Source organism: Narcine bancroftii, chromosome 10, assembly GCF_036971445.1.
Source record: "Narcine bancroftii isolate sNarBan1 chromosome 10, sNarBan1.hap1, whole genome shotgun sequence".
Lineage (NCBI taxonomy): Eukaryota > Metazoa > Chordata > Chondrichthyes > Torpediniformes > Narcinidae > Narcine > Narcine bancroftii.
This window is the reverse complement of record NC_091478.1, coordinates 53,533,690-53,548,144: the sequence shown is the minus strand read 5'-3', so window position 1 is coordinate 53,548,144 and position 14,455 is coordinate 53,533,690. Positions and strand designations below refer to the sequence as shown.

General features: G+C 39.7%; 1 protein-coding gene across 1 annotated transcript in view; it reads left to right on the top strand.

Annotated features, from left to right (window-relative positions):
- Positions 1-14,455, top strand: part of hydin (HYDIN axonemal central pair apparatus protein) — a 1,560,590-nt gene that overhangs the window by 1,005,349 nt on the left and 540,786 nt on the right. Inside the window, exon 30 of the mRNA XM_069900939.1 lies at positions 11,176-11,306. Within this exon, the coding sequence (XP_069757040.1) occupies positions 11,176-11,306 (131 nt within the window). The remainder of the gene's footprint in view (positions 1-11,175; positions 11,307-14,455) is intronic.

Genomic DNA, 14,455 nt, shown 5'->3' with positions numbered 1-14,455 from the left:
TAAAATTAAAAATTTCACAAGAGCACTTATAGCTTTAATATTTTTAAGTGGTGTTGCTTCTAGAAACCTGAAGGCTGTACACATGACAATTAACAAATACTCATTCCCAATTTTTCTCTTGGCCAATTGGCCAAGACAATCTACAATAACTTTAGGAAAGGGTTCCTCAAAAACAGGAATAGGTTTTAAAGGACAAGTGTGACAGGTTTTACAAAATGTCCCAACATATTTTCTCAGACTAGACCAATAAAATTGTTTTATAATCTTATAGATAGTTTTCTTTACCCCAAGATGACCACCTAAGGGGGCCAAGGTTCATCCCTATAGGCTTTAGGAACTACAACTTGGTGAACATTGGCAGGGATATCAGGTGATCTCCTCTTCCTCATCAACACGCCTTCCTTGAAATAATAACCAACAGTCACTTTCTTAATTTCATCATCAGAGAGGCCTTATCTCTCACTTCAGTAAGATCAGGATCTCTGTTGTGCCTTTCTATAAAGTCCTTTTGAGATAATGACAAATCCTTTGGCAGGTCATTACAACCTGATTGCTACTGTGCACTACCACAAATTCCAGTCTCTTCTAAATCAACCTGTACAAGCCCGTCTTCACTGGCAAGCTTTTTAGCCATAGTCCACATTATTGCACAAGCTGGGTATAGATCAGAAACTCTTTATTTCAACAATGATTGGCTTATCTGTCAACTGCACCACAGGGACAACTTTACCCTCTGAAAGATAATTTCCTACCAAAAAAGAAACCCCGTCTACTGGTAAACTTAATTGGATCCCTATTGTAGCAGGTCCATTAAATAATTCTGATTTCAACAATATCTTGTACTGAGGTATCATCTCCAAATCATGCCCCAAGCCTCGAATCATGTTTATTCCATCCATGTCAGTCTTATCACTAAACTTCAAAACACTGTCTAACACAAATGACTAGGCAGCCTCAGTATCTCAAAGGATTTTTACTGTCACCTGTGGTGACCCTTCCTCTAACGAAACTTTACCCTCTGACACAAAATATTTGAATTCCTTCTTGATTTTACCAGCAGGTCCGTAACTTTTTTTTATTTGTATGTGTTTCATCCCTTTGAACACAGGCATCTGGTGCTGCTTCCTTTCTTGTTCCTTAGCACAGGACAATCTGCTATCACCTGACCAGATTTCTTACAATAGTGTCAAAGTGGACCCAAATGTTTTTCCTTTTCTTGCTTCCCTTCTTCTTTACCCCTAGCACTACTTTTCCATTTATTTTCTAAATTACTTGGATATTTCACATTACTGTCTTGGTATGTTTTACCTGGTCAGGTCACTTGTCTGAGTGTTACTGGTACTAAGTCATGTGGTTGGGTGGTCAACGACTAAACCGGCTCCCCCACCAGGCTAGAAACCCTGCAGGATGAAAAACAATACTTGTCAAAGGGTGGATGAACTCTCTCGTAGGGTCAACAGCCATCTAGCCGTGCCGTGAAGTGCAGAAAGGACATCCTTTGCATCAAAGCTTGGTCTGGTCATTCACTGCAACAGAACTTCTCCCAGTCATCTTGGACTTCACCATGCTGCTGGATCCAGGAGAGGCTGTTGAGAGGATGGGTCTAGACCTGTGCAACACCTACTCACCCAAATCCATTTATGTACATGTTGTTCCTTTCTGAGGAGTGTGGTATCCTCATATCAAACCACACAAACTGACTGAAAGGGTTTTCATCCTATGGGATGGATAGCCAGAAAACTTGGTACAAATTTAACTTTGTGAGTTAAAGCATGCTCATCTGCTAATTTAGCAGAGTCCTGCCAAGTTTCCTTTTATTTCTAAATATGCTATTATGGCCATTTCCATTTATAATTGCATGAGTATTTGAATTAGGTTGCTTTGACTCATTAATGAAAGTCAATTTCCATGGCATTGAGCTTCCACTGTTTATTTTCACTTTTAACAGTAGACTATAGTGTAAAACAATTAATACATGGATGATAAGATGTTAATACATTCAAAGATTCATGTGCAAAGAAATTGTCTGTTCTAACTCCATATTCTGGCTTCTAACAACAAAAATCCATTTTTAAACAAAACATAGCTTTTTGACCTTGATAAGGAAGCTGTAACTATAGAAACACTCAAAGGAACCCAAAACAAACTGCGGACTGCTCCAGACAGGCAGCCCTGTCTATGCAAGTAATTTTCAGTCATTTTAATCCCTACAATACCAGCCCCTAATGATTATATCTAAAAAATAATAATTACCACAACAACAAATCAAATATAATACATCAGGTAAATATTCAAAAGGAAATGAAAGTCAATTATTAAAGCTGTCTGCTTCTTGTAAAATTCAGATCTTAGAAATCGTTCTATTTAGAAGGTCGATTTCAATTTCCAAGGTATTCACTTTCTTGAGGTCACAAGAGTCTTCTTTCTCTTTTTCTCTTTCTTCTTCAGTAAGTTATAGAAAAGGTAGGACTCAAACAACATTGATTCCTTAAATTCATCAACAGCCGCTCTGGCTTCCATTGCCTTTTACTGTAATTCTGGATTCAATTTTGTGAGCTTCAATTCAGTCTCATTTCTTGCTAACTTATCTTGAAGTTTTTATCAAATTATTTTTCTGTATTTATCAGTGAGTCTTCAAGAATGTACTGTTTCTTTCTTTTTGCATCTTTAAGGTCCATTCTTCACTGTTTTCCATCATCAGTTGTCTTGTATCATTTCTCTTTCAAGAAATTAATCTCTTCCTCCAACTTTTTGTATCTGGATAATGTTGAATAACTGTATTCATTTTTTTAGCAGTTATTCTTTTCTTCCTCTTGCTCTCACAAATTCTATTGACAATTAATTCTTAATTTTTGTCAGCTTCTCTTTTGGTTAATTTCAAAATTGAAGAATCATCAAATTCAGATTTGTTTCCAAACATTTGTTTCATTCCTGCCCTTGGTTTAACTTCACAGGAATAATCACCAGCAAATATTTGCAGCATCTTCTAAAGCTTTACTTTCATCCATTTTTGATGAAAACAATTATTTCTTTACTGATTTAGATGCTCTTGATTTATTTTTAATCAGTAAGCTTTTCTAAGAACTGTTGGTATTTTTCTGAATGTTCTTTGAGTTACACAACAGTTGACTGCTTCTGAGCAATATCATTCATTCTTTCTAATAGTCCATTGATTGTCCATCTTTACGCTAGTTTTAATAGCGTAAGTCCATCTTTCTCACTAGTGATTACTTCTGTTGGTTCCAGAGCTTTTGGTACATTCATACCAATTAGCATTTCTATCTCAGAGTTATGAGCTCCCGGTATATAAACCTTTCTCAGATATTTCCATTGATCCACATCACTTTGATGTGCAATATTACCTTAATTACCTTCTGTGTATATATGCCTGGAAGATCACAAAAATCATCAGTGTTTTCCAGCAACCTTTAATAGTGAAACCACATTAATTTCAACGACCTTTCTTTGTCCCATGGTTTTCAACAGAATCTTTGTCTTTTCTTCCTTCAAGATTAAGCCTTTTTATAAGCCCCACAGTACAAAATGATGCAGTAATTCTGGGTCAAGGAATGCATAAGTATTTACCTTTGCATTCCCATCTTTGGCTTTAACTTGTATAGGTGCTATTAAGAGTTTGCAGTTATCTGCACTAATCCCAGTAAGCTCACTTATCAGCTTTAGCACTGTTTTCCTGTTTCTTTGATTGATGTTTGTTCTTTTACTGTATCCTTGTTTTCCTTTGTAATTTGCAGCATTTTGGGATACCTTCAATTACATATGTTACAGCTGAATCACTTCTTGCAGTCTTTGCTGATGTGTCCTTTAACCAGACAGCAAAAACACACTCCATTTTCCTTCAAGAAAGTGATTCTCTCACTAAGTGCCTTCTTTTCCATCTACGCACATTTTCCCAAATTGTGCTTATGAGCACATTGCCAACATTTTTTTTCTCTCTTCAGGGGAACTTTCATCTTCCTTAATTTGTTTATCCACCTCTGTCAGAGAGGTGGAAAATGTACTTTTCTTCGATTTTGGTTGAGGTTACGATTTGGACTTTTCAACATATTTACTCATTTCCTCAAATAACATCAACTCTTTTAGTCTGTTATAGTCACCATTTATCTCTTTTAAGGTGCACCACTAGTCAAACCACATAGCTTTCTCATATGCAAAATCCGTATAAGACTGGGTCACCTACGCTCAGATTCCTGAATTTTTGTCCGTAAGCTTTTGGAACCAATTCATAAGCACAGAATCATAATTAGTGGCTTGTTGAATTGTAAGGGCAGAGAAAGCATGCTAAGCCTTCCCTTTAATCACACTCTGTAACTTGTGATTAAGTTATCATCTGTAATGATTAAACTCTCAACAACTTTCTCAAAATGGTGAAAGTATTTATCAATATTAGCCTCATTAAATGGAGGAACTATCTTCACCTCCCTACTAGTTATAAAACTCTCATGAGGACTATAAGATGTATCTTCTTCTCTCTTATTTCTTTCAAACCCCCAGTGTTTTTCTGTTCCCTTCACCTCAAATCAACTTTTTGTGAACCCTATCTCCAATGCATTTGGCTCAAGCTTCTTGTTCTCTCCCAATCTTAAATATATGTTTCCCTAGCTCAAACTGTTCCAACTGCTGCTTATGGGATTTACTCTCAGGAAATTGTTTTAACTCCTCATCTCAAAACTTCCCCTCTTTTACATAGTGGTCAGCTATAATTCTCTGGATTTTTTTTTCATCTACTGTTTTACCCTTGCAAGTTCCAACTTTTGGGTGAAAGTCATTCTGTAACTCTGCAAATGTCGGTGATGCCAAAAACTTCTTGATATCCATTGCTGCTGTTTTTCCACACACACAATTAACTTTCAAAAAGGAATTTAACCAAACAAATCCAAAATGAATCAATCAATAAGCTTCAATTTTGGTTATATCTTGGACAAACCCCCAATTTCTTAAGTCATAGAAATTCACCAAGACAATGGATATGCATTAATCTTTAAAGATAAAATCTTTGGTTATAAAATATATACTTCTTAGTAAAGTTCACATTTAACATTTCACACAAGCACCATTATAACACAAGTCAGAACTCAATGATAATTTGATGGTCACAGTCTGTTCCAGATTCGATACATTTGCAAAGTCATTCTGATTTTGCAGGGGGAGCTACTAACTGCTGAAGGAAAAACAGCTTTTTGAAGTAGCTCTTGTGGCCAACAACTTTGTGGAATTGAGAGAAAAGCATGCTTTGTGAATGACTAGGCTTTTTCAATGGATTGACCTGTGCCAGGAGGATCTTTTGGGAAGCAAAGTGCTTCATTTTGATTATGAAGGTCACTTGGAAAGATGACTTCATTTGTGTGTGACTAACAGTGAAGATCACTTGGAGAGGTTAGAGAGTTAAATGTATTTTTAGTGAGGGAATTGTCACATGCAGGTCATAGCACATTCCAGATACACCATTGAACTCAGAAAGAGTGTTCATTTTCTGAGTCGATGTGTCTTGGAAAGACAGCTAATTGAACTAAAGTAGATTTTAATTGATTCAAGATTTATTAAAAACTGAAGCATTCAAATACTCAAGAAGAACTGCTGAAGGAGGTCATCTGTTTTAAAGAAAAAAAGGTTTTTCTTGTGGTCATTAGACTTTCATTAGACCTGAGAAATAAGGTCAGAAGTCATTATGGAGATGTAAGTGATTTGGAAAAGGCAAGATGTTTTGCAAAAAAATGAAACTAAAACTGTGATGATGTCATGTCATATGATGCCAGAGAACTATATACTGAAGGCAGAGAGACATTTTGAATCAGAAGGCTTAATAGATTGAAGAAACACTTTACCTCCTGGAAAGACAGGATTGGGGCAGTAATCTCTAGAAAGAGAGGTAAATGCTGTTCTGTGCTGCATCATCCTTAACACAGGAGATGCACAACATACCTCTAAGAGGTTTCCAAACTATTTGAAAAGATGTGTTCTTCTTATTAATAGAAGGAACACCCAGTGGTATTTTAAAAGAAAATAGCCACTCCAATTGCACTTTTTAAAGAAAGAAACACAGCCTCATTTGTGCCCAGAAGATGGTCACTCCTGTTTGAAGAATATCTCTCTGAATTACAGCTCATCACAAGAATTGTGAGTGTAAAGAGGTCTGAAAATATAATGTTTAAAATTGCTTCATAATTACTTCTGAATTGCAATTTAAAAAGATCCTTACAGTTCAACAAGATGTTTGAAACTGGACTTTAAAATGGACTTTTTCAGAATCAAGCTTAAACTGTAATGGTTTTGAACTTCAACACACACACACACACACACACACACACACATTTGCGCACAGTGGGGTTAAGTTTAGAGTTAAGGTTAGAGATAAGTATGAATAGTTTAATAAAAACTACTATTTTGACTTTACCACTGTCTGGTGAATTTTCCATTGCTGTTCCTTTGTCAGTACTAATAAGATTTTATCAGTTCATAATATATGTTCAAAACAAATAATTTCTATTAATAGCTATTAATAATATAAAATCTTACTGAACTCTAAACGACACCAAACTATGCACGAGCGTGCGCGCGCACCTGTGTGTGTGTGTGTGTGTGTGTGTGTGTGTGTGTGTGTGTGTGTGTGTGTGTGTGTGTGTGTGTGTGTGTGTGTGTGTGTGTCAGATCCTAAAATATTGCAGCTCAGGAACAATTCTGAAGAGATTATTCAAATTCAAAGTTCAGTCTTAAACTTCTTGTGTTGAAACTTAATATCATCAGACTTCACAAAACTCATGAATTCTTGTTGAGTTGCTTTCAGAGAAATGTTTTTATCATACAAATGATTTCACAATTCCCCTTCCTTACACAGAGGTCGTGGAACTTGTGATTTCTGTGATGTTTTCACAAATCTAAGCATAGGTTAAACAAAATAATCATTAGAATGGTTATGATACAACTGCAAGAATGATCTTGCTTTCCTTTACCTAGATATGGATTAATCACAAGAGACCATTACAATAGCCACAGCAGCACTGCTCTCTCTTCTCTTCAACAAAGAAAAGCAGTAAAAGTGGCCATCCTCTCCAAAACCATCCCAATTCAGTGTTCAGTTAATTCTGGTCTATGACACTAAAATGCTGCTTCAAGTGTCGTTAATCACATGACTGCTTTGATTATTACTGTCTCTACAGTTTTATTTTCCTAAAATTATGAGTCAACAATCAGTTGGTCTTTTTGTTTGAACAGGTACCTCTCTTAGCAAATACTCCATTGTCACTGCTCCTGGTCCAGACAAGCAGACTGCAGTATGTGTGTTATCTGTGTGTGTGTGAGCACTGAAGTTGGTGAAAGTGTCAGAGGATGATGCGTCGGATGCAGAGGCTGGTGAGAATGAAAGTGAGGACCAGAGGGACTATCTTTGTTCATTTTGGTGAGAGGTGGTGGGGGTGGGGGGGGGGGGGGGGGCAGAAGTATGAGAAATAGAGGAGATAATGACCCAATAATTATTTTCGGATCTATAATTACTAACCTTGGATAGTTTGGTTTTAAAGATTCAAGTTTCAATTTATTGTCATTTAATAAAGCAGTGTCATATTACATGAAAAAGCTCTTGCCTGCTGTAAAACAGACAGATTCACCATCAGCTGAAATTGCCTGAAGTGCCTCTTCCAGTCAGAGAAAGAGAAGAAAAGGAGAGTACCCCAAGAGTCACCGAATGTCAGTAGATTTGCCTCCAGCAGCCTCTGCAGCCACACAGGATCCAGTCCAAACCATTGGCACATGCTCCAGATCCAAACCTCCGATATGGTCAGGAACCCCCTCAGCGCTTTTGGCATCCCCTCACATCCCGGTTCCAATACCTGGTACCTCTTCAGCCAGTTTTGAGCCAATCTCGAGCAGGCCACAGCCTGGTGCGAGTCTCCCGATAGCAGTCTCCAGCAGTGCCCAGCCTCCATGGGTTCCTCACTTTGAGTCACCAGCAGCCCGCCACATGCATGGGTCTTTCAGCAGCAGAGCCCCCTCACTGGTCCGCTGCTGTGGTCACTGTCTTGTGGGTCATCTCCTCTGCTTCTCCTTTTCAGACAGGGGATGGCCTTCCAGTTTTCTGGTGCCCTGTGCTAGTCCTCTGCACCCCTAGAGTCTGCATTTGCTGATCATAGGCATCTCATCTTGGGTGCGGACCCCACATTGCTGGGATTTTAAATAAAACTACTGTCAACTCCTTTAATGGGCTGTCAAAGCCTGTGCAGAGCTGACGACAGTCAGCCTGGGTGATTGGGCCCCGCGGGAGCAATGTGTCTCTGCTCCTTGCTCCCGGTGTGTCCGCACCAGCGGCAACACTGCCGATACAGTGGTTCGAGCAGCACTGCCATTTTCAAATTAGTTTCAAATTAATTTTTCCAACATAAATGTATTTCTTCACTTCCAAAGATACCTGCTTCCAGTTCCATAACTTTTCAAAGATGGACTGTTGCTTTTTTATTGACTTATCTGGTTCTGTTAAATATACTATGATGTCATCTGCAAATAGGCTGATTTTATATTCTTTCTCTTTTATTTTTATTCCTTTTATCATAGTTTCCTTCCTTATCAACTCGGCTAGAGGTTCAATCACCAAATCGAACAGTGAATCGAATAATGGGCATCCCTGTCTTGTTGACCTGCTTAATTTAAAGTGATTTGATACATACCTTTGCTAACAGTCCATTATATAATGCTGTAATGTAGTTAATAAATTTTTCTGGTGGTTTAAATTTCTTTAACACTTCAAACAAATAGTTCCACTTCACCCTATCGAAGGCTTTCTCTGCGTCTAACGTAACAGCTACCATTGGCATTTTATTTATTTGTGCATGTATTAAATTAATAAGTTTACAAACATTATCAGCTGCTCGTCTTTTTTAACAAATTCAGTTTGGTCTTGCCTTACTAGTTTTGGTACATAATCATTCCGTTTGTTTGCTAGTAATTTTGCTATTAATTTATAATCTGTATTCAATAATGATATTGGTCTGTATGATGATGGCAATAGCGGGTCTTTTCCCTCTTTCGGGATTGCTGTAATAATTGCTGTTTTACATGATTCTGGTAAGTTTGGGGTCTCTTCTAATAGATTTATTACTTCTAGGAGGGGAGGGATTAATAGATCCTTAAAAACTTTATAAAACTCTATAGGGAATCCATCTTCACCTGGTGTTTTATTGTTTGGTAGTTTTTTTTAATATATCTTGTATTTCTTCAGTCTTAAAATGTTCTGTTAATTTATTTTGTTCTTCTATTTGTAGATGTGGTAGTTCAATGTTAGATAAAAATTAATCAATTTTGTCAATTTTCTTTATTTTCAGTTTGGTATAATTGTTTATAGAATCTTTTAAAATTTTCATTAATCTCCAATTATATGGTTATCGTCTTTACTTGTCGCTAGAATGGTTCTTTTAGCTTGTTCTGTTTTAAGTTGCCAGGACAATATTTTGTGTGTTTTCTCTCCCAGATCATAATATTTTTGATTTGTTTTCATTATATTTTTCTCTACTTTATATGATTGTAATGTTTCATATTTTAATTTATTAATTTGAATCAACTATTCAAAGCATTTAAATCTTCTTCAAATGTATGATGAGTTCCAGTCATTTTTCTCATCCAGTTCATTAATAAGATAATGAATAGTAGCAATGCCTAGAAAGAGCACCGTAGGACTAATAGATCCTTAAAAACTTTATAAAACTCTATAGGGAATCCATCTTCATCTGGTGTTTTATTGTTTGATAGTTGTTTTTAAATATATCTTGTATTTCTTCAGTCTTAAAAAGTTCTGTCAATTTATTTTGTTCTTCTATTTGTAGATGTGGTAGCTCAATGTTAGATAAAAATTAATAATTTTTGTCATTTTTTGTCTGACTCCTTTACTGAGTTGCAGCTTATTGGTGGCACTCTTGAGAAATGTGTGTTTCTACATGATTTTGCACATTAATACCACATGATATATTCTTTGCCAGTAGTTAACCTTGGAGCAGTTGAGGTTTCTTGGAGGGTATTGCTCCTCCCAAATGATTCACAGCAAGTTCCCTGAACAGATTGTAGGGACTTCTTTTCAGGAAGGTGCAATCTGGCAATGTTTCTGTCTCCAGGTTGACAAGAAGCAGTTTTAGAGACGGAAGGGAGTGGGATGAGACTGATTTCCCAAAGCTTTCCCAAAGCCTCTGGCCTGTGATGATTTAGAGCTCAGTAAAGCACAAAATGATGCAGCAGTAATTTTAAATTGAATCCCTAAACCCCTTCATTGAAAGTAAACTAGCTGGATCATATGTGATAAGAGAGCTGCTCTACCCAAGATCGGAAACTATAAAGGGTGGTGAATGCAGCTCTGGACATCTCACAAACCTCCCTCTCTTGTTTGACTCTCACCCACTGCTAAGGAAAGGTAGTGAATACACTGACAGAGACATCCCATCCTGGACACACTCTCTTCTCTATCTTCCTATTGGGGCAAAGGTTGAAGAATATTAATTCATGCAGCAACAGGCTTGAAGGCAGCTTCCTATCAGGCTCCTGAATGAACTCCTCAACAGTGAACTCCACTTTGCAACTAGCCTCTTGCCCTGATACTTTGAACAGCTGTATGAATGTTAGAGTTGACCATTCATGGAAGAACCCTTCTCACTGTACAAGGTATAATGTGACAATAAGTGTAAGTTTTATTCCAGCCCACAAGCCCATGCCCCCCCAATACACCAATTAACCTACAACCCCCAAACATTTTTGGAGGGTGTGAGGAAACTGGAGCACAGGGTGGAAATCCACACCGGCATGGGGAAAACATGCAAACTCTTTACAGATAATGCTGGATTTGAACCTGGGTCTCTGTGCTAACTGTGCTACTGTGTATGCTAACCGTGCCACTCCTTAGGCTAGCCATACCACCTGAAATAAACCTGAAAATGGACAGCGCTGCTGGAAATTTCTCTGACTCAGCTAAGCCTGAGGAACAGTACAATATTACAGTGGTTATTGAATTTACTCAATGCTACCATTATGTGTGATATTGACTACAAATTCCATGCTTTTTCCTGTCTCCCAGTCATTGAGAGTGGGACTGGCTGAGTAAAATCTCCACCTTTAAGTGGACATAGAAGATGTACAGCAAGTACAATGCTTTGATGCTTTGCCTGATCTGAATGTGTTTGGTAACAGGAAATGAAAAGTATGAAGCATTCCTGAAAGAGGCGAAAGAAACCATTAGGAGAGAAACCTCAGAGGCCAACCTGCTCAGCCAACCTGAGACAATTGCAGGAGAACTGGGTGCAGCCAACTCCCTCTCTTCTGTAAGTTCTTTCTATCCCACAAAAATGTGAATGAAGTGTAATATAGTTCTTCACTGGAACAAATCTGTGCCTGAATCAAAATATATTACAGGCCTTCATTTTTGCTTTCTGCACGATAAGCCCCAAGTTCTGTAGACTGCCCAATAGTCAACAAGAATTGGAGGAGCAAATCTGTAGAGAGATGCTGCAGGAAACATAGGCTATGATAAGAGGAGATTTTAATTTTTAACTTATTGACTGGGATCCCCATTCTGTAATAGGGATGAATGGCTTGGAGTCTGTCAAATGTGTTTAAGAAAGTTTTCTAAATCAATATATAAAGGTACCAACTAGAGAGAGTGTAATACCGGTGAGGCCAAATTGTGCAGTTTTGGTTACCTAACTCCAGGAAAGACACCAATAAGGTAGAAAGAGTGCAGAGAAGGTTTTCTCGGATGTTGCTGGGTCTTCAGGAACTGAGTTATAGGAAAGGTTAAAAAAGTTAGAACTTTTTTCCCTGAAGCATAGAAGAATGAGGGGCGATTTGATAGAGGTTTTTAAAATTATGAGGGGGATAGACAGAGTAAATGTAGATAGGCTTTTTCCACTGAGGGTAGATGAGATATGGGTTAAGATTGAAAGGGGAAAAGTTTAGGAACTTCTTCACACAGAGAGTAGTGGGAGTGTGGAATGAGCTTCCAGCTGAAGTGGTGAATGTGGGGTCAATTTTAACATTAAAGGAGAATTTGGACAGGTACATGGATGGGAGAGGTATGGAAGGCTATGGACTGGGTGCAGGTCAGTGGGATAAGGCCAACAAAATTGTTGGGTACAGACTAGAAGGACTGAAGGGTCCTGTTTCTGTGCTGTAGTGTTCTCTAGTTCTATGGTTCTGGAAGACGTTCATCCAATTATATCCCTACACCCTCTTTCTCCCCATGGATGCTGGCTGATTTATTGAGAACCCCTGGCCCTAGTCTAGATGCAAGAAGTTTATCCAAAAAATCAACTTGCACCTTTTGGCCTCCACAGATGCTGCATGTGTCACTGAGCTTTGGCACTTGGTGCTATACGGCACTCGGAGATATCCTAAACTGGCTGCAACAATTAACAGCTGGTGTGGAAACAGCCTAAAGTTCCTGTGCCACACCAAAAAGCCAGTGCAGCCTCTGGTTATAGGGGAGGAAGCCTGGAAATTCTTGTTAAACAAGAAAATCTGTAGATGCTGGGGTCTAGTGCAGCACACAGGTGCTCGAGAAACTTAGCAGATCATGCAGTATCCACAGGAAGCAAAAAGCAGTTTACATTTGTAGTGAACTGGGATTCACTAGAGGTGTCCTGTATTGACAACTGGTCACACCTCCCGGCCGCTACCCCTGGTTTCCCGCCTAAATCCTGAACCCTTCTGCAGCCTGTTCATGAACTCGCCCTGTGTTGTAAGTATTAGTTCTCCCTCCAGTCGAGTGGGAGCTTTTATCTACACTACAATTTTATTAGCTTACAAACAAGGATGGAGGTGTTGCTCAAGCCCAGTAGGCTGTTAATAGACGTGGCTGAGGAGTTCGCAGATTGCCTAGACTGCTTCCAGGTCTATGTGAATGCAACCAGGGATGTCTTCGACACAGAAGAACTCTGGAGGTCGGCGTTCATCTCAAGGGTAGGGATGAAGGAGTATGCAGTCGTCTGAGACTGAGCAATGTACGAGGCCACCCCACCAAGGTGCTGAAGGCCCTGAATGAGGTCCTAGCGAGGCACCGGCTCACCCTACACCACCAATGGCCCAGAGAGTCAGTTCACAACTACCTGCTGGATCTGTGGACGCTGGCTAAGAAGTGCAGGTATGAGGCCGCTTCGGGCCACATCTGGAAAGATGAACAGATCTGGGACACTTTAGTTGTGGGGGTCCACTCAAGGTACGTAAGGCAGCGACTGCTCAAGTCGGGAAAGAAGGACCTGGCTAGCCATATCGAGCTGGCCAAATCACTGGAACAAGCCAATCCCGAGAACGACAAACTTGAGGCCAGCAAACTCGCTCCCTCAGGTGAGCACCTCCAAGGACCAACTGTTCCCGCTACAGCAGCCCCCACTCTAACGGCTGCCGCTTCCTGAGCCCGGGAGTGATTTTTCTGCGGCAAGGGACAGCACCTCTATGCCCACTGCCTGGCCAAAGACTTGGCGTGCTCCATTTGTGGGAAGAAGACATTGAGCGAGTGTCTGCCATGTGAAGGGAGGTCCATGGAAGTCTATGGCCTGTACCGCTCCTGGATGTGATTCCAGCCACAAGTCACCTGTGTTGGACTCACCCGAGATCGCCTGCTGTGCAACCCGCCACCTACGGAAACGGCACAATAAGGCTCGGTGGCCATCTTGCAGAGGCCCAATTTTGAATTCAGTGCCATCATCATCGTCGGCACCATCTTACCTGCATAGATCAACCCAGAATGGAGGAGGCCACTTGAGGGAAGAACACGGTATCTCCGGCGACCTGGCGTCAATGGTCCTCGACCAGAATAGACTTCACCAGCTCAGCCACTCGTTGGTGACGGTGAAGGTAAACAGACATTCGACCAAAAGTGTCTGATTGACTCACGGATGTGCAAAAATATAAATTAAAAATGTACCCTTCTAATTATTGAATCTTCCTCATGTCGCAGTCCCATTCAGTGTGGGTACAGGAACATTGTATAGTTCATCTATCATTTGAAGAAGGGGAATATTTTTAATTTCACATGTACATTTTAGATGAATTGTGTGCTCCAGTATTGTGGGGTCTGGACTTCCTGTGTCACCAGCCCATGGAGAGTGCAAATGGTGATAGTAAAAGGGGAAAACTGTTCAGGTTAGTGCTGGACGCATACCCTTTCCCTCGAATTTCGGACATGGTGAATGATATCGCGCAGTATCGGGTCTGTTTGACCATCTACCTGAAAGCTGCCTATCACCAGCTGCCAATCCATTCCAAGGAACGCCCGTACACAGCATTTGAGGCTAACAGTCGATTATGAGTTCCAGAGGGTCCCTTTTAGTATTACCAATGGAGTGTTTATTTTCCAGCGGCAAATGGACAGGATGGTGGACAAGTACAGGTTGAAGGCTTCCTTCCCCTGCCTCAACAACATCGCCATCTGTGGCTACACCGTGGAAGTCCATAATGCCAATCTCCAGAGTTT